At 38.4% G+C, this 19768-nt stretch overlaps 6 protein-coding genes across 6 annotated transcripts in view; 2 read left to right on the forward strand and 4 right to left on the reverse strand.

Annotated features, from left to right (window-relative positions):
* Positions 1-81: 81 nt before the first annotated feature.
* Positions 82-6851, forward strand: V1514DRAFT_298471 (Sec63 Brl domain-containing protein). The gene is made up of 4 exons (XM_066925490.1): positions 82-203; positions 258-6164; positions 6214-6479; positions 6535-6851. Exons 1-4 carry the CDS (start codon positions 172-174, stop codon positions 6789-6791), a joined length of 6462 nt encoding a protein of 2153 aa, XP_066781304.1. The 5' UTR covers positions 82-171; the 3' UTR covers positions 6792-6851.
* A 1926-nt stretch (positions 6852-8777) lies between these two features.
* V1514DRAFT_348893 (cyclin-like protein) lies at positions 8778-10426 on the forward strand (the record flags this gene model as incomplete). Its single annotated transcript, XM_066929350.1, has 2 exons — positions 8778-8789; positions 8951-10426. The coding sequence occupies 2 exons, from the start codon at positions 8778-8780 to the stop codon at positions 10424-10426; spliced, it is 1488 nt and encodes a 495-aa protein (XP_066781305.1).
* A 320-nt stretch (positions 10427-10746) lies between these two features.
* Positions 10747-12213, reverse strand: V1514DRAFT_181633 (ribonuclease H-like domain-containing protein). The gene is made up of 3 exons (XM_066924597.1): positions 11618-12213; positions 11318-11560; positions 10747-11256 (listed from the first exon to the last, which is right to left on the reverse strand). The coding sequence occupies exons 1-3, from the start codon at positions 12074-12076 to the stop codon at positions 11068-11070; spliced, it is 891 nt and encodes a 296-aa protein (XP_066781306.1). The 5' UTR covers positions 12077-12213; the 3' UTR covers positions 10747-11067.
* A 1675-nt stretch (positions 12214-13888) lies between these two features.
* Positions 13889-15421, reverse strand: V1514DRAFT_322119 (uncharacterized protein; the record flags this gene model as incomplete). Its single annotated transcript, XM_066926096.1, has 1 exon — positions 13889-15421. The coding sequence occupies one exon, from the start codon at positions 15419-15421 to the stop codon at positions 13889-13891; it is 1533 nt and encodes a 510-aa protein (XP_066781307.1).
* A 1002-nt stretch (positions 15422-16423) lies between these two features.
* Positions 16424-18329, reverse strand: V1514DRAFT_336905 (methyltransferase TRM13-domain-containing protein). Its single transcript, XM_066928604.1, has 4 exons — positions 18212-18329; positions 17933-18137; positions 17387-17857; positions 16424-17325 (listed from the first exon to the last, which is right to left on the reverse strand). The coding sequence occupies exons 2-4, from the start codon at positions 18125-18127 to the stop codon at positions 16525-16527; spliced, it is 1467 nt and encodes a 488-aa protein (XP_066781308.1). The 5' UTR covers positions 18128-18137; positions 18212-18329; the 3' UTR covers positions 16424-16524.
* Positions 18330-18509: 180 nt separating this feature from the next.
* V1514DRAFT_181981 (uncharacterized protein) overlaps positions 18510-19768 on the reverse strand; it is a 1747-nt gene continuing 488 nt past the window's right edge. The window contains exon 2 of the mRNA XM_066924599.1: positions 18510-19761. Within this exon, the coding sequence (XP_066781309.1) occupies positions 18818-19761 (944 nt within the window). The 3' untranslated portion in view covers positions 18510-18817. The remainder of the gene's footprint in view (positions 19762-19768) is intronic.

Below are 19768 nucleotides of genomic sequence, written 5' to 3' on the forward strand. Positions count from 1 at the left end.
GCGAAGGCGATCTTGCAGTAAGGCGCTCCTAATAAACTTTCAAACTTAAAAATTGGCTCCAGTCTTTCAATCAATTTTCACGCTGGATCGAATTCATCACCAAAAATCAATCTCAAGTTTCTCATCGTTTCATAGACTGTTTATTGGATAATCGGATATTTTTTTGACAAAATGGCGGAGCGAAACTATTCGCAATACAGCTAGTATGAATTAGGTATTTACGATTAATCTTATGAACCGGTACTAACTTGCACCAGCGATGCGATGTCCAACAAGGTCTTGCAGGTGGATAGGAGATTTGTTTCCCGTCCATCGGATGACAGTACCGGTAATCTAGAATCACTAGCCGGAAAGGTCAGACTAGCCGACATGGGAACCCGGGTTGCTCGCGATTCAGTACCGTCATCTTCAAAGACAAAAAACAAAGCGGTCATTGACGACGACGCCTCGACAAAAAAGTCACGAAAGCCAAAAATTCGTGGAGAATTTTTATCAGTTTTAGAAGCTACGGATGCAATCGAAGGATTACGTTATGTTCCAAAAACTTTAGAAACTCGTCAGACTTTCGAACTTATACTATCATGGGCCCAAGAGCTACTGGGCGATGTTTCGCACGATATTGTGAGGTCTGCTGCCGATGCTGCGTTGGAGATTACAAAAAGTGTTGAACTCAAAGACTATGACAAAAAGAAAGAAGTCGAGGGAATTTTCGGTCTCACATTTTCCAATGAGAAGTTTAATCAGCTTATGAACCTCAGCAGGAAGATAACAGATTATGCTAGTGTCGAAGATGATGATGGACAACAGAGTACCGAAGCTATCGAAGATGAAGCAGGTGTTGCTGTTGTATTTGATGACGAAGACGAAGACGAAGAAGAATCTTCTGAAAGCGAGTCAGAAGGAGAAGACGAAGACGAAGAAAGCTCTGAAGCTGCTGAAATCGATATCGAGGGAGAAGATGGTGATATAACGATTCAGGCTGGTCATACATCTCTTTCAAAGGGGCAAAATGTTGATAAGGACGTCATTCCTGTACACACTATTGATGCCTTCTGGCTCCAGCGACAGATCTCGAATATATATAGTGATCCACACACAACTCAGACAAAAGCTTCTACGGTTATGGATATACTAGAGGCTTCGAGCTCACTCAGACAAGTGGAAAACGATCTTATGGAGACTTTTAATTTTGATCATTTTGAACTTGTCACATTGTTGTGCAAGAACCGATCAAGAATTGTATGGTGCACAAGATTTGCCCGTGCTAATGATGCTAAATCAAGATCAGAAGTTGAGAATGATATGTCAGTCGCTGGCGAGAATGCATTGCTTAAGGAACTTAAAGGCGAGGTTTCAGCCGCGCTTTCGGCAGGAACTGTAATCGATGATGCCAATAACGATATTGAAATTTCAGATGTCACAACACGTCGTCAACCTAGACTGGTAGACATTGATGCTTTAGCTTTTGATCAAGGAAATCACCTATTGTCTATTAACAAGGTCAAACTATCCGAGGGCTCATTTAAGCGAACCAAGAAACAATATGAGGAAATCCATGTACCACCGCCAAAGCCAAATACCGATTTGAATGAAAAATTAGTCCCCATATCAGAACTTCCCGAGTGGGCGCAAGGTGCCTTTTCAGACTCAAAATCACTTAACAGAGTTCAAAGTAAGCTATATCCTGTAGCATTCCAGGACGACGAAAATTTACTTCTATGTGCGCCTACTGGTGCTGGTAAGACCAATGTTGCCTTGCTTACGATTTTGCGAACTTTATCTCAATTTAGAGATCCGAATACAGGGAAATTGTCACTGGACGATTTTAAGATTGTTTATATTGCACCTTTGAAAGCACTCGTTCAAGAACAAGTACGAGAATTTGGCAATAAGCTAAAGCAGTTTGGTTTGAAAGTTTCAGAGCTGACTGGAGATAGTCAACTTACAAAAGAACAGATTTCGCAGACTCAGATGATCGTTACTACCCCAGAAAAATGGGACATTGTCACTCGTAAGGCTACTGACATCAGTTACACAAATTTGGTTCGCTTGATTATCATTGATGAAATTCATTTGCTTCACGACGAGCGTGGCCCGGTCATAGAGAGCATAGTTGCACGGACATTGCGCAGAATGGAAAACGCAAATTCTGAACCTGTGCGATTAGTGGGTCTGTCAGCTACATTGCCAAACTATATTGATGTCGCCACCTTTTTGCGCGTTGATCCAAAGCAGGGATTGTTCTTTTTTGATTCCTCATTCCGTCCTTGCCCACTTGGACAGCAATTTGTGGGTATCACAGAGAAGAAAGCGATCAAGAGATATCAAGCGATGAATGACGCAGCGTATGACAAGGTAATGGAGAATGCTGGAAAGCATCAGGTGCTTATTTTTGTGCACTCGAGAAAGGAATGTGCCAAAACTGCAAGGTTCATCCGTGACAAAGCGATTGAAGAAGAGACAATAACAAGTATTTTAAAAACTGACGCTGCTTCAAGAGAGGTTCTTCGAACTGAAAGTGAAAGTGTTAACGATCCAGAATTAAAGGATTTGTTATCATACGGCTTTGGGGTCCATCATGCTGGCCTGACTCGTGCAGATCGCTCTTCCGCTGAAGATTTATTTTTTCATGGATATATCCAAGTTTTAGTTTGCACAGCTACTTTAGCCTGGGGTGTCAATCTTCCTGCTCATACAGTTATTATCAAAGGCACACAAATTTATTCCCCAGAAAAGGGTAAATGGGCAGAATTGTCTCCGCAAGATGTTTTACAAATGCTCGGTCGCGCAGGTAGACCTAAATTTGATGTATCAGGAGAAGGTATCATTATCACAGCACATTCTGAGCTTCAATATTATCTTTCTCTTATGAACCAACAATTACCGATAGAAAGTCAATTTATGTCCAAATTGGCTGATAATTTGAATGCTGAGGTTGTTTTAGGGACAGTAAGAACTATTGACGAAGCAGTGGAATGGTTGGGCTACACTTATCTTTATGTTCGCATGTTGAGAGCTCCGGCGTTGTATCATGTTGGAGCTGAGTATGCAGATGACGAGGCTCTTCTTCAGAAGAGGCTTGATTTGTCTCATTCTGCCGCAGTTTTGCTTGAGAAATGTAATTTATTGAGATATGACAAGAAGAGCGGTAAACTTCAAGCTACTGAACTTGGAAGAATTGCGTCTCATTATTACATTTCGCATACATCGATAGCGATATACATTCAACATTTAAAGCCCGTGTTATCTCCGATTGAGTTGTTCCGAATTTTTTCGCTTTCAGAAGAGTTCAAGTATATTCCAGTTCGTCACGAAGAAAAGTTGGAGTTGGCTAAGCTATTGGAGAGAGTACCAATACCAATCAAAGAAACAGTGGAAGAGCCTTCCTCAAAGATTAATGTACTTTTACAAGCTTATATTTCGAGGTTGAAGCTTGAGGGATTTGCGTTGATGGCAGATATGGTTTATGTCACTCAGTCTGCGGGTCGCCTATTGCGTGCTATTTTTGAGATTTGTTTAAGGCGAGGATGGGCACAGGCTGGGAAATTGGCATTAGATTTGTGTAAGATGGTAGAGAAGCGAATGTGGTTGAGCAGTTCTCCTTTCAGGCAGTTTTCAAATTGTCCACCAGAGGTTATCAAAAAGACGGAGGCGTCGCAGATGCCGTGGTCGAAATATTTTGAACTAACTGATCCGGGTGAGGTAGGACAGGCAATTAAAGTGGAACGGGCAGGAAAGTTAGTGTACAACATGTTACAGCAATTTCCCAGAGTTGAATTAGAGGCTCACGTTCAACCGATCACTCGATCTTTGCTCAGAGTTGAGTTGACAGTCAGACCGATTTTTGAATGGAATCCTGCAATTCACGGTAACTCTGAGACGTTTTGGGTTATCGCGGAAGACTGTGATGGCGAAGTAGTTTATTTCCATGATGTATTGGTTATCAGAAAAGAATATGCAGATGAGGACCACATTGTTGACTTCACGGTTCCAATTAGCGAACCAGTTCCGCCGAATTATTTTATCACTGTAATTTCAGATCGCTGGCTGCATTCAGAAACCAAACTTGCAGTATCCTTCAGACATTTGATTCTTCCCGAGAAATTCCCAGCTCATACTGCACTTTTAGACCTTCAGCCCTTGCCGGTATCGGCGTTGAAAGACCCAGAATTGATTGATTTGTATTCGTCTTTTACCTTATTCAACAAAATACAATCACAGGTATTTCAAACACTGTTTAACTCGGATGACAATGTCTTTGTGGGAGCTCCAAGTGGCAGCGGTAAGACTGTTGCTGCAGAGTTTGCGTTATTCAGATACTGGAGTGATAATGAAAATCTCGGACGTGCTGTTTACTTAGCACCTTTCCAGGATCTTGTGGATGAGCGTTATTTGGACTGGGGAAATAAGCTCTCTAGTGTTGCCAACGGCAAACGAATAAATAAATTAACAGGCGAGCTTACAACAGACCTGAAATTGCTTGAACAGTCGGATTTAGTTCTTGCAACCCCTACTCAATGGGATATGATTTCGCGAAGATGGCAGCAAAGGCGGAACGTTCAAACAGTTGGTCTCTTCATTGCCGACGATTTGCATTTGCTTGGCGGGCAGAACGGTCCTGTATATGAAATTGTTTTGTCTAGAATGAGATATATTGCAGCACAGACTGAATCGTCTCTTAGAATTGTGGCGCTTAGTGTTTGTCTCTCTAATGGTCGGGATCTTGGAGAATGGATCGGTGCGAGCAATAATAGCATTTTTAACTTTGCTCCAAAAGATCGACCATTTCCAGTTGAAATTCATCTTCAGGGCTATTCTATCCCGCATTTCGCGTCTTTAATGATTGCCATGGCGAAACCGGTATACCTTGCAATTACTCAGCTTGGCGAAAATAAGCCTGCAATAGTTTTTACTCATAGTCGACAACAATGCATTGACACGTCTCTGGAGTTGATTCATATGGCAGATGCAGATGGCAACGAAGATAGTTTTAGGAAAATTGGAATAGATGTCTTGTCCCCTCACTTGGAGAGCATAAGCGATGAAATTTTAAGAGACAGTGTATCGCACGGAATCGGTTATATTTATGAGTCTATGAATGCATCGGACAAGGTCATAGTAGAGAAATTATTTGAATCTGGTGCTATTCAGGTTATTCTTGCAGCAAAGGATGCCGTATGGTCATTAAGAGTGAAAGCATTCCTGGTCGTGGTAATGGGTACTCAATATTTTGAGGGACGAGAGCACAGATACGTCGACTATCCCATCAGTGATATCTTGAAAATGCTTGGACGTGCTAGCCGTCCAGGAGTTGACCGACTGGGAAGAACTGTTATAATGACTCCAGCTTCGAAGCGGGAATACTATAAAAAATTTCTTAATGAAGCCTTACCTGTTGAGTCTCATCTGAATCTTTTTTTACACGATGCTTTTGTTTCAGAAATAAGTGCCCGTGTTATATCCTCACAACAAGATGCTGTCGATTGGCTCACATTTTCTTATTTCTACAGGAGGTTACTTGCGAACCCAAGCTTTTATGGCGTACTTGATGTTTCTCATCAAGGCTTAAGTGAATATTTGTCGGATCTGGTAGAAGGCACATTGAAGGATCTTGACGAAGCCAAAATGGTTGAAATCGATGAAGAGGAAGATGAAATATCACCGTTGAACAACGCCATGATTGCGGCTTATTATAACATATCCTTTATAACTATTCAGGCGTTTGCGCTGTCACTTAATTCAAAGACCAAACTTAAGGGCGTCTTGGAAATCGTTACTGCAGCTGCTGAGTTTGAGATTGTCCCTATTCGGCGTCACGAATATGCTTACCTCAAACGTTTATATGATAGACTGCCAATTAAGATGGCAACTGCTAATGAGACTAATGAATCGACGCATTTTAAGTCATTTGTTTTGTTACAGGCACATTTCTCTAGAGTTCATTTGCCAGTTGATCTGTTATCGGATCAGAAGATTGTGTTACAAAAGGTTCTTGGCCTTTTAGCGGCATGTGTGGATGTATTGTCAAGTAATGGACATTTGAATGCGATGACTGCAATGGATATTAGTCAAATGGTGATTCAATCTGTTTGGGACCGTGACAGCCCATTAAAACAGATTCCTAATTTTACGAATGAAGTAATCGAGAGGTGTACACAATCAGAGTAAGTAATGGAAATTATAAACCTTAATATTTTCTAACGATTGTACTAGGGTGGAATCTGTGTTTGATGTCATGATGCTTGACGATGAACCCAGAAATCAGTTGTTGCAAATGAACCCAAGACAGCTTTCGGAAGTTGCTCGATTTGTGAATAAGTATCCAAATATTGATATGTCATATCAAGTTGAAAACGCGGACGAAATTGTTGCAGGAGAGCCAGCATATGTTACCGTTACTCTTGAGCGAGAAATTGACGAAGAGTCACTTGATCTTATGGTTTATGCACCAAGATATCCATTTCCCAAATCAGAAAACTGTAAGTTATTTTTAAAATGATCTTCATATGATTGTTTACTAACATTAGTAAAAAGGGTGGCTTGTTGTCGGAGAAGCTGGATCAAAGCAACTTCTTGCTATCAAACGTATAACTATTCCGAAGTCAATTCAAAAGACTCGTTTGGAATTTGTGGTTCCTGTACCGGGAAAACACAAGCTGAGTGTTTGGTGCATGAGTGATTCTTATGTTGACGTGGACAAAGAGATTGAGTTTGAAGTGGAAGTTGCAGAAGGCGAAGAAGAAGAAGAGGAGGAGGAGGAGGGCGACGAGGAAGACAAGATGGAAGAATAATTAGGTTTATAAGATTATTTGTATTATATTATATATATATATTATTTATTGGATTTACTAGATTAACGTAAAAATAATTTTATCTTGGGACGATCAAGAGAACTTTAACATTGAGAAATAATCATATGACATCGTAAAATCACAAATTATATATTGATCAGGCAAACCTGAAGTCAGTTCTTCAAGTCCGACCAGTTTTTGATCCGGTATTCATGCACAAGATTACTGGCGCATGCTATTGCAATGATGAATAGGCATTCTTTGCTTTTGCAGTTCATATGATCTCTGAGTTGTATATACATGATGCCAGCCACGCCATGCACTTACCCCCATGCTGCGTGCCCATGCAGATATTTCGAAGAGCTTATCACAACTAAGAGCGCGACAATGCTGAGCCACAAAAATCTTAAGTTAAATTACAAAATGATTGAAGTAACAATTCTATAATAATGAAGTACCATTTCATCTCAAGCTCGTTATCGTCAATCCGGGTTATGCGTCAGAAAACCAAGTCTTGTCAGGTGGTGAAGGAGAAACCAGCTTTTTTCAAGATGCCTCAGGATTTTACAACGATCTTGAAGATAATACTAAAGATCTAAACATGTTGATTCGGTTTGGTAGAATTCTGTCAATCATTATCTGCGGCTCGAACCCACATGCATTGATTCAATTTACCTGGTGGTTTAGTTGTGACGAATTGACTCACTCCAGATTCCGAACCAGCAAGATCCGCTAAGTTTTGCAATGCGCGACAAGCTTTTACGGCATTGTTGGTTGAAAATGACACGAAGCTCTTCAGTTCAAAATGTATAATTGAAATGACGGAAAGTTGGTTGCGTTTTCACCAAATCAATGCATCACTTTTTTGATTGCGTTTGATTAGGTGAAATGGAAAACAGAACCCGGTTATAAAAAAGAATGAGCTAACAAAACTTATTTTTAAAATATTTTCAAAATCGATTTCACTGACCACGGTGAAAGTAAATTTAATTGCGAGTCGTACTATCTTCAATGAGGTCACTGAATCCATTGAACCTACAACTGAACTTTACAATTTTCTACATTAGCATAAGGTAAAAAAGTATGCCGATTTCCGTAATCCAGCTTCAGGTAGGAGGAGGTCCTGGCTGCACAATGCATATTTGTGACATACAACAAATATATTGCTTTCTCTATCGCCTGAGATTATCGATGCACCACAGAAAAACTGTTTTTGTAAAAATTAATACATCCGCCAGAAATTGCGAAAATGTTACAACCAATCTTCCTGAAGTTCAAGAGGAAGTAAAAACGTTCATGGTGAAGAATAATTCCCATGACATAAACCAAGTTACGTTGTGCATACGGAATATAAGCCCAAGTAAATCATGAAATCCAAGAAGTCTCTTACAGTCCGTCAGACGCGTTCGTCGTTCGTTGTACTGCTATGAAAAGAATGCTGCAAAACCGCGCTAGCTCTAACGCGGAATAAAGTAAACAAAAGTGATTGGCATGGAGACGAGAACAACATTCCCGGCAAATGTTAAATACCACCACCGCGTTTTCTATTTCTTGCCTTTGCACGCCCACCATACATTCTTTTTTTTCAATCAATATCAACAACAACACCAAAGATAGGAAAAAATTATATTAGTGGTTCGTGTGTATTTTGCATTCCAGGCACTTTTTTCAGTTGAAGTGTCTTGATTCAACTAGTATTGCATAATTGCCAGTCAGGTCCTGTTTACTTCAGCGAACAAACAACAGTGAGTGCCTCAACATCTAATAATTACCTTTGGAGTTTTTTCGTTGCTTTATAATCGACATGAGTATTGCGATCTTATAGAGATTAACAGGTTTTTTTAAAAAAAAATTTATACAGTTTCCAAAGGGGATAATTTGTGATTTTTAATTGCTAAATCTTCGCGTTATAGCCCTCGCCTTAGTTGATTCGCTGCGATTGACAAGCCCGCACTGCCTAGTCTTGTGCCTTGCCTAATTGCCAGAATGGCTACAACTGTATGTTGGGGTTCTTTTTTTTTTTTTTTGGTTGTAAACGATAATTTTCAGGTTGCAAAAACTGCGTCAAGACTCAATGCACGTTTAACATTGTGTTGATTGCTACAGTTTAAGACTTGTTTGCTTGACTATAAAACTTTTTACTGATTAATGTGTTAAAGAGACGAACGACCAGGCTTTCAGCAGCTGCTGGGCGGGATGAAAATGCGATTAGTCAAGCGAGTAATGTTCGCGTCACGCGGGCTAAGGCTGCCCTAGAGAGCAAAACAGTAAATACAGGAACCGCCTCAAGTGGTCTCATATCTAAACAAGGGCAGGCTAATACGCGGAAGCGTGCAGCTTTGGGGGATGTTAGTAACGTCAATAAGGATGTTAATCAAATTGACAAATCGGGCAAGCCGGCAGCGAAGATGGTGAAAACCGCGGCATCTGCCATAGCAAAAACTCATACGATTCGGTCGTCGCACGAATTGAATGACCATAATTCAACAAATACAAACGCCAAGAAGCCAACAGTATTATCAACCGCGGTAGGGACGCGTAAAAGACGCGTTCCACTTAGACAAACGAATGTGACTTCTGTCAACCAAAGGGACACTCAAATACGTCCAAGTGATCAATTATCTGGTAGCTCAGTTATAGAAGATGATTCTGATGGCAACAAAGAAAACGAGGACCCCTCGTTGACGATTGAAAACAATTCAATTGCTGAGATGGTGGTCGATGCTCTTGAAACTAAAAAAGCCACGGTTGAACAAGTGCAGGACTGGGATGACCTTGATGCCGAGGAAATGGACGATCCCACAATGGTTGCTGAATATGTGAACGAAATTTTTGATTACATGTCTGAGCTAGAACGGAAGACTATGCCGGATCCTTATTATATGGAAGCACAGACAGAATTGCAATGGAAAATGCGAGATATTTTAGTCGATTGGTTGGTCGAAGTTCACACAAAGTTTAGGCTACTTCCAGAAACCTTGTTTCTTACCGTCAATATTATTGATAGATTTTTGTCAATTCGTGTTGTTCAACTTGAGAAACTGCAATTGGTTGGTATCACGGCCATGTTCATCGCAGCGAAATACGAAGAAGTTTTTTCTCCTAGTATTCAAAACTTTGTTTACGTTGCTGATAGTGGATATTCTGAAGAAGAAATTTTGCGCGCCGAAACATTTATTCTGCAAGTTCTTGACTTCAATCTTTCATATCCAAATCCGATGAACTTTCTTCGTCGTAATTCAAAGGCAGATAATTATGACATTCAGACCCGTACACTAGCCAAGTATCTTATGGAAATTGCTCTTGTTGATCATAGGTTTTTAAAATTTTACCCTTCACGGGTTGCAGCAACGGCCATGTATTTGGCAAGAGATATGTTAGAACGATCGCCATGGGATCGCAATCTTGTTCATTACTCCGGTGGATATGAAGTGGACAAGATTATGCCGGTATGCAATCTCATGGTTGATTACCTCATTAAGCCTGTCGTTCATGATGCATTTTTTAAGAAATACGCAAGCAAGCGATTTTTAAAGGCTTCAATTCTTGCAAGACAATGGGCAAAGAAACGTGTTGAAACACATCCTCTACCACACGATTTTGAGGATGTCGAGGAAGACTTGAGAGAAGAATAATCTCATAGATGTGCATCGCCGCAATGATAGAAGGAATTGTATTTTATTTATTATGTGCAATATCAACAAAACTTATACCAGATAAGCAGCATTTGAGCTGCTTGCATTCAAAGAAGATAACGATCGGTTTGGTTGCGATTACATAAAAAAGACAGTGCCGTGATTAAATTTAATTTTATTTCATATTTGTTTGTCATTCTTTATCAATCTCTGTTTTATTGTTTAATTTGTATTGGACTTTTTAATCATGGTACTTAGCGAAGAATCAACATTTATAATTAACCCGGGATCTAATCTTCTGGGATTGAATGTAGCTAGCTATCTTTTAATTAGATTATAGCCTGGGTGTGACTATTCTTATTATGACATAATATACAGGCAGATTGGAAAAATTACTTGTCTATAGTGTAGTTAACTGTATATTTTGCCTATAGTTGAAGCTCCGCGAAATTATTTATTCCTGCTTTAATTTTAACGTACTTCATGAGTATATAGACATCAAATTGCGCTTGAATATTAAAAGTTCCTATAACCATAATAAATGACAAATCCTAATTTTTACTAAAATCCCCGTTGTGAGTTAGAAAAACCGCCATTAGTCTTTTCAATATATAATTGACTAATATTACTAATAAATGCTACTAAAATTTTGCTTTGAAAATATGATTATAATAGTATCTTAATTCGTTAATGCTTTCCAAGATATCTTGTCTTGCAAGATGTAAATACTTCTTTTTAGGCATGTCCTTCACGATTTTTGGCGTTGTGGCCTTGGCCAGTTCATGAATCGTAGAAACATCAATTATTCGCGGACGAAGATATTGCGGTATCTAATCACATTAACAACACTAGATTAGTATGAAGCTAAATACCGTTTGATTAACTACTTACAAGTGGCATATCATGTAATAAGAAATCTCTATCAAAATGTATTGAATTCCCAGCAAGAAGACCTTCATTTGGACCTATATGTTTTTTTAAATATTCAAGCAATTGTTGCTCTACTTCTTCTTTTGTAGTGGTAGATTCAAGAACCCGCTTCGTTAGGCCACTTTTCTCGTGCGCTTTAATACACCAATCACCCATGGAGTCCATTACAGATTTTGGCTGTCCTACTATCGCCTCAAATCCATTCTAATAGTAGTTAAGTTTACTAATTTAGTCTCGAGGTTCGTAGCATGTCTTACTTACTTTCTCTATTAAATTTAACCTCTGGTCTGTGATAAAGCAGCATATTTCAATAATTTTAGATTCTGGAAAATTTAATCCCGTAGTTTCAATATCAACCCACACATAAAAAGTTCTTCTTTGTTGCAGTCGCTTATTATGACTGGCATTGCTTGTATTATTAGATTGAATTTCTGGAATATCAATCTTTGAAACTTCACCATTGACTGATAGAATTCCCGAAGATATGGCACTAACTGAATTTGGTTCACTGAAAGTGTCAACATTATTAGAATCAGCTTCTATAGACTCTGAATTGCTCGATTCAGGTAACGAAGAGCTCTGTCGTGTGGTATGCTGGTATGATAATGGGCTATTCCTGAATTTTGACACCAGTCGAAAAGCTCTATATTGCTGGCGAGTACCACAACAAAAACGTCGCGGTGTATATGGAAATAGTAGTCTTAATGCCGTGAGTGACATTTTCTATAATTGATTATCTTCAACGTGTTATATATTGTACAAACGATGTTTATATTCTCGACCGCGAAAAGAAATAGGACGAGGATTACTCATGCATAACCTGTAAATCAATTGTGTACTTAGCACACGAGCCATGATGAGCACATCACTCTCGTATCAGTTATAGAAACTGTTTATAGAGCCATTTAGTTATCAGGTATGATCATAAAAGCTCCGATTTTTTAAATTTATTTGTTAACTGGATATCATAAGAAGGTCGATAAAAAGTGGTACAAATGGCGCCTACTCCTACTCAAAAAATAGAATCATCGTCGATCATAACCACATTCATCGAGGTTTCTCAACCTCCATTGGTAGTGGCGGAGAAGTTATTTAATGCGATTGTTCTTATAAAGCTGAACGAATTGGTTGATGACTTTGAGGAGATTAGTCTTCCCGATAATATCCCCAAGCGAAATTCCAACTCAATTAAGGATACGGTGAAATACAGGGTTACCGATATTGTGTCGTTCTTAGGATTACATACAAAATCTCCCTACGTTGCCACTTTTGAATTTGTCCAACCAAAGGACGAGTCGATAGTGGCAAGCATGGTAGTTACCACGGAAGCTGGAATGGGCATTAAAACGATCGCCACGTGGACGATCACAAAAGGCTCAACCGATAATTCAAGCTTGATCACAGAAACTGCGGTTGCTCAAGTTCCTTTGCTTATGAGAAAGATGGTTACCGGAACTATTAGAGAGGCTCATTTGAAACTTTTGCAAAAGGCTGGTGAGCTGTTCGACAATTAACACAAAAAAATACAAACGGTGCGTAGTATACACACATCGCATCTCACGTGATTATTTGAGTTTTTGCGATGTCATCTTTTGCTTCTTCTATTGCAAGAAGTCTATGAATGATGAGAGATAGCATCAGGAATGGTAACTATAGACAGAATAGAATGAATTACAAGAGATTTTGCGTAGCTTATAGAATAATTAAAAGTCTGGTAATAACGATTTTCGGTGTGCGGACCCCGCATTCCGTACCGCAGTAGGTGGATTCATTCTTATTTTCCACTGAAACAAATAAAAATGAGAAATATTTTCGAAAAAGAAAAAAATAAAAAGGCAGCAAATGATTCAGATTGTGTGTTTAATATTTTAAGTCTGGACTTGATCAACAAAACCTAGATTCTGCTACAATTCCAGATTCGTTCGAGAAGTATACAATATTATTATACTTTTCACCAGTACGCACATTGCAACGTTGGACAGCAATTGGTATCTTCCAGCTGTTACATTTTGTTAATACCAAAAACTCATTGTGTCAAAATATCCATTATAATTCGAGTATTTAACTTATTGTAAAAATCATGACCTGCAAGCTTTGGTATTCTCCCGTTTGGTCGCTCAATTTCAAAGTGCTTCGAATATCCGGATTTCGATATAGTTCAAAACAATGGCAAGGATTTTTATTTCATGCTAGAATAATAAAACTGACTAATATTTTTTAGGCCTAGTTATTTGCCAAATAAATCTGTATATTCATTTCCACGTCAGAACTAGTCATCTCCATATTACGCAAAAATCGTCACTAATAGAACGCATGGAGTATTCGTAATTCGTCACTAATATAGCAAATGAATTCGAATAGATTTTCATGAAACGAGAATCAAAAAAACGGAATTACCTTCGACAAACTCATTGGATAGACATTGTCAAACGTAAGAGCAGACAATGGTCTGGTATAAATGATGCAACACGCTGCAATCATCTTTTAAATTTAAACAAAAAAATAAGATTATATACAAATTAATAAATAAATTTAAACTGTGTTCTGGCCCTTTTTAGTCAAATCTTGAATGAGATCAAAAATTTTCTGCTTGGTTTGTGGATTGATTGAAGGGTTGTACGACAGTATTTTTCCATAGCTAGTCTTATCCTTCAAAGTCGTAAATCGAGAGTAATCACCATGAACTTCATCAATCTTTAAATAGGCGTCATTAACAACTTCTTTTTCAACCGCAGTCTCTTTCAGCTTTGCCACATCAAGAGGGGATGACCGTACGGGCAAATCCTTAACAGAAAAACTCGCTAAATCTTCCTTAGAGATCGTTGAATTCGTGTTGTCAAGCAGTTCCTTCAAGGTTTGTACCTTGTCTTTTCCCGCTAATTCGTCGTACGTTCGTTCCCAAGGATCTTCTTCCGATAAAAGAGTAGAATCGTCGATAAGTTCCATAATCTTTTCAAATTCTTTATGATCCTGTTTGTTCACTGGAACCTCTATCAGTTCATATGGCAAGTTTGCAACAGGCGCATTTTTAACATCTCTATCTCTTCTTTGTCGCCCCAGGTTTCTTGCTCCAGAACGTGATCCACCTGTACCATTTCTCTCAGCTTGGCGATTTCTATTCTGCCTTTGCTCAGCTAACTTCTCTGATCGCTCCTTTCGAAATTGAAGTGTATCTTCTGAAAGCTCCACAAGAATGTATTTAGTTGAATTGACTTCTTCTCTTGGTTGGGAGCAGCGGAAGCAGTCACGTCTCGATTGAGTATTGTGGCCGCCGCATGATCCACAAAGCCATCTTAGTTCAGAAGTGACATTATTCAAAGACTCATCCATGAATTTTCTTCCATTCCGAATATCGGCCGGTGATGCAGAAGTGGTACAGCTTCGGCAGGTGAAACGAATGCTATAATTAACAGTCTCACAACTGCCACAAACCCACGAAGGTGGAACTTTTGGAAATTTAGCAATGGCTTCTGCGTCTTCTTCAAAAATTTGACCCTTAAATCTATTTGGCGAATTCTGAAATTTCTCCTGGTTTCTATCCTCACGTTCAGGCAAAGTAAACGATTGTCGAGGTGCCGTTGCAGTTTTCGTAGCGTTGAGTTGAGAAGTGTAAAGCGTCTTATCCTGCACAATTTCAAGCAAAAAATTATTGCTTATTCTTTTCCCTTGAACCCGACTGGTAGTGATCTCTATTGGTGAGATTGGCACAGCATTCTTAACCGCTTGAGTCACCAGTTCTTCATCAGTAACAACATCAGCACTCTCTTTAAGAGGTGGCTCAACATTAGGGTTAATGGAAGCAACATAGGTTAGAGACCCTCGATAGTTAGTTGACTTCCAACCATGTTCATGAGGCGAATCGATTAATGGGTCAACCCTTCTTGCGTAATCTAACGAAGTGTACCAGTTACCAGCTTTTCTCTGTTCTTGCGAAGTTAACTTCCATTCTGAATCTTGTGAGTTCCTGCTAGTGCTATTGCTTCTAAAAGACTGAAACATCAATCTTGCCGGATTGGATGCTCGGCAGACAGTCAACCTACGTAAACTTAACAAGTTGACGCTCATTTTTAATCTGTTTCATTAGTTATTTGTCAACTTATATCGTAAGTATTACTTATATTCACCTTTAGTAATGCTCAACCAATTCAAATAACAATTAAAACCCAATGCAATTGATTTGTTAATTGACTTCGCACACTTCAACGAACTGCGCAGCTATGAATTGAATTTCCAAATTTTTTCCAATGACCGACCTCGCAAATCAGAACACGAAAAAAAAACCGGGTAAATTTCTAACTACTAACTACACAATCTAAATTTTCTAGGAACGTTACTCTCAATAAATGTCATGAAAAAAAAAAAACATCACGTACCTAAGTTTTACCATGATGTCGTTCCTGTTGAATAGGAACTGCACCGTGTACTTTTTTTTTTAGAACATCAAAATACTACGAAATTTCTTACGCATAAGCTCAAGTAATGTAGTACTCTCGACAAATTAAAAGTATGAACTGTTGTAAAATTGCCGGTTTCTACTTTATCTCATTGTTACAGGTACTGGAATCAGCCTGATCTTAATTGGCTTACCAAAGCATTCATCAATCAACCATTTCAAATTTGCTAGTGAATGTCAGTCCCATATACGATATTTACGCAGTTGGGAGGGTAAGAATTTTTGATAATTAGTATCTAGCTGCTAACAAAAAGTTTGAAGCTACACCTCGATGGTTATAGACCAAATGTCTATTATTCCGAAGATGGTATGTGGTTCACGAACATGGGCAATCTCCTTCTTGTTAGCTTTTCAGCTAGCTTCATTTAAGTGAGCTTGCCTGGTTTTATTTTTGCTCAAGACCGATTGTCTCATAAAGTCTCTTTCGTACTATGCTATATTCGTTTTGCTCGATGAAACTGTTACATGTCACAAATAACATATATTCTGTTACGAATAGGTATCAATTAGAAATTTCTGTAATTGGAGTCTTAGCAATGTTTGGAAATGATTGCTTTTTGTACATTAAAGTGGAAAGTTAGAAATTTCAAAAATTCTTTGAATTCATTACTGATCTCAAATTCGGTAGTTAATACAATTGTTTCTGTTTTTGATAAATAAAATAGCACGTATGCCTTAATAAAAAAATATTTGATCATTTATATGGGCATGACATTTAAGATTTAGGAATTGCTAAAAGACAAACGTTCTCGCCAGACACTGATCTATCAACATATTTAACTAACTCAACTTGGTATCCTTTATCTTCTAAATTTCTGACACGACCATAATCTAATAGTGCTCTTACTTTAAATCCAATCTCTTCTCGCTCGGCAATTGATCTCCCAGAAGGATGAGTCTGTGCTGATTCAAGACCAAAATCATCTCTTTCATGGTTATGATCTTCATCTTCAAAAGCTTCATCATCTGCGTCGTTTTCAGCATCACCAATAAGCGCATTTTGATCTCCTTCGACGCGTGAACGCGGTCTCCTGCCACATACGGCCCACGAACTCATTTTAGTGATAATTTCAAACCCACGAGGATCAATTATGCTGTCATTGTAATTTCCTACTATATACTCGAGCGGATAGCTCGAATACAGACATCGATGTCGGCAGCATAAGGCGATCATTACACCTTTTATTGGTATATGATTAGGCTCATTTGCGTAATTGAAGAGACATTGAAATGTCAAATCTGACGCGGCTCCACATAGATGTTTTGAAACTGCAACCAATCCATCGTTATTATTGCCTTGTTGTTCAAATAATGTTTCAAGTTTCAAATCCAAGTCCTTGATGTCACATTTTATCCTTTTAACTTCAGGATTAGGAAATGTAGAGTTAAATTCTTCCGCATCTTTAACAATCTTAGAATCCAACTTCATTCGCATGCCGGATCTATCTATCAATAAAAATCTCGGTCGCGAAGACGGTGCGTTGTTACAACGGTATAATATGGATTGATGCAAGTACTCCCATCATTAGCTGTCTTTATTACCCTCTAAAATTGTAAAAATTCATATTTTTACTCACTCTCGAAAGTTCTCCACGCCCAGCTCCAAACTCAACAAAGCAGTAATCGCCAGTTAGAAGTCCTTTAAATTCTAATTGTGCTGCAAGTGAACCCTGCTGAACGGCATGCTTCTTATTCGACAATTCATTCAATCTCTTTTCCAACCCATCGTGACTGAGTTGCCGATTTGGAATATCAGCATATTTAGTACCTAAAATCCGGTGCTCATAAAATCTTTCAACAAAGGTAATCCATTTCTGATATTCATCAAACATTATGACTTCGTTGTCACTAATCACATTAGGGTGTGGACGAAGAACATTAAAATCTTTCCTAAACCAGGTAGCATGAATTTTCTCCTTTGACTTTTGACACCGTTTTAAATGACGAGAAAGATCATTCAGCCAGACTGAGTGACCGGGATCAAGTGGGCATTTCACTCTTGTCCGTGTGTTATTCTTCGCTGTACCTTCTCCATGATCATCACTAACCTATTTCAACCCAATTAAAATCAATAATTGTTAAAATAATTACGGTTAATAATAAAATATATACTATATACGTACAGATAAATGTTGAGCACAAAATTTCTCTGTAGCTCGACGAGTCATGTTACATCTTCGAAACCGTTTGTGGGGAAGAAGATATTCACATTGCAAACGCTCTGGCGTTGACAATTGCTTGAACTTTGGTTCACTCGCAGGAGACTTTGCTCGTCTCTTTTTACTTGTAAGATCGTTGTTTAAATGTTCGGCTTCCATTTGATATAAACTTGGTCCAAACAAAAATAATCAAATTAATATTTAAAATTCGTCAATTACTTTGTCGTAGTGAGACAGACTTACCCTTCCCCAAGCGTACATACATCTATCTCTCTATACTGAGTAACTTTTATCAAAAGTGGCTAAATACAGAAAATATGCAAAACACAAAATCTAATAGGAACGATAAAAATTTTTTGAGTTTAGGCTTTCAATTAAAAGAAATTATTGATATTTATACAGTAGTTATAATGATTATGGCTATCCCCTTTATCGTTACAATGACAGCAAGTGGCGCCTGCAACGAGATAACTCAACTTAACAAATTTAACATGTAACAAAAACATATGTAACTAGTTTGTTACATATAATATATTAGTTATGCATTATAATGTACAAGTACGTTGGATATAAAAAAACTCGACACCTAAAAATTCTTATCAATAACAAAATGAAAGTTTGTGTACAATATACATTTATCGAAGTATGGTCGATTTTTGAAGATATCTTTCAGGCGCTTCTTCTTCTTTATCACCCATATAAAGTTTATGCAAAACCCGAACTGTGTCCCGTTGCATTGACAAGGCTGATGGCTCCTTCGTAATAGCGTTGCCATACTCATCCATTTCATACTCTATCGGCTAGAAAAAATAATTAGGATATTATTCAAAATAAAAATATATGCACATTTCATACCTTAATTATTGGTCTAATTTCATTAATTTCTTGCTTGTTCTGCGGATGTGCGATTGACTTAGCGATAGTGGAAATCTGCTGAGCAAATTTTATGGTTCGCTCACGACAAAGTGGACTGTCTTCTTTAATAATTTTCTGACGCTTTCGCTTGTCGGGAGGGGGTGATTCCGGACGTTTTCCTCTCTTATATTGATATTGTGGTATTATATTATTTTCATATCCAGAGTTTAATTTTGAATTAGTCTGAGTTATTTTGGAAAGTGGTTGACTTGCTAACGAATTCATACTTGTCGTAGTTCGCGATCTAGTTGCGCGACGAGCTGTACCAAACGGAGATTGATTTTCATTTCCAGTTGGAATGCTCAATATTGGATTTGCCGTTATAGATGTATCTTCTGCTTTTCGTTTAGAACGTCGGGTAGGTCTTGCCGGCGTTGAAGAATATTTGTGATTAGATTGGGGGCGCTCTGAGACCTGTGCGTTCTGCAAAATAGAAAAAGAATTATCTGATAACATATTATCAACCGAAGCTGGCTGCTCTTCTGACCGGTTGACTTTGATTGCTTGTTGTCGCGTATTCATGTCCGCCCAACGATCAAGACTAATATTCCAAGGAAGAACGCTGGTATAATCAATATCAGTACTATTGGCGTTGTCACTCGCAAAATAGCTACTTGACGAAGTATTTTCTTTAGAATCACCGTTAAGATTTTTCGCTTTGACCAGTCCATCAAACGCGGAAACTTCAATAGTGTCACATTCCAAAGAAGGTACCTCAGTAATTGATAAAAACTTTTCTAATGATTTTGTCTGAGTACTCGTAGTCTGTCCAATCTGCTCTTGGTCAACTTGGTCAACTTGGTCAACTTGGTCAACTTGGTCAACTTGGTCAACTTGGTCAACTTGGTCAACTTGGTCAACTTGGTCAACTTGGTCAACTTGGTA

The sequence above is a fragment of the Lipomyces japonicus genome (assembly GCF_038497905.1).
Source record: "Lipomyces japonicus strain CBS 7319 unplaced genomic scaffold V1514scaffold_54, whole genome shotgun sequence".
In the NCBI taxonomy this organism is placed as follows: Eukaryota; Fungi; Ascomycota; class Lipomycetes; order Lipomycetales; family Lipomycetaceae; genus Lipomyces; species Lipomyces japonicus.

Bases quoted from the DNA above. Each gene is read 5' to 3' on its own strand.
- V1514DRAFT_298471 (XM_066925490.1), top strand. From the start codon at position 172: ATGGCGGAGCGAAACTATTCGCAATACAGCTA. The intron at 204-257 runs GTATGAATTAGG...AACTTGCACCAG, and splicing joins AACTATTCGCAATACAGCTA to CGATGCGATGTCCAACAAGG. The intron at 6,480-6,534 runs GTAAGTTATTTT...ATTAGTAAAAAG, and splicing joins ATTTCCCAAATCAGAAAACT to GGTGGCTTGTTGTCGGAGAA.
- V1514DRAFT_181633 (XM_066924597.1), bottom strand. From the start codon at position 12,076: ATGTCACTCACGGCATTAAGACTACTATTTCCATATACACCGCGACGT. The intron at 11,561-11,617 runs GTAAGTAAGACA...AACTACTATTAG, and splicing joins GGTTAAATTTAATAGAGAAA to AATGGATTTGAGGCGATAGT. The intron at 11,257-11,317 runs GTAAGTAGTTAA...TAATGTGATTAG, and splicing joins TATTACATGATATGCCACTT to ATACCGCAATATCTTCGTCC.
- V1514DRAFT_336905 (XM_066928604.1), bottom strand. From the start codon at position 18,127: ATGGAAGCCGAACATTTAAACAACGATCTTACAAGTAAAAAGAGACGA. The intron at 17,858-17,932 runs GTACGTATATAG...GGGTTGAAATAG, and splicing joins TTTGTGCTCAACATTTATCT to GTTAGTGATGATCATGGAGA. The intron at 17,326-17,386 runs GTGAGTAAAAAT...TAATGATGGGAG, and splicing joins GGCGTGGAGAACTTTCGAGA to TACTTGCATCAATCCATATT.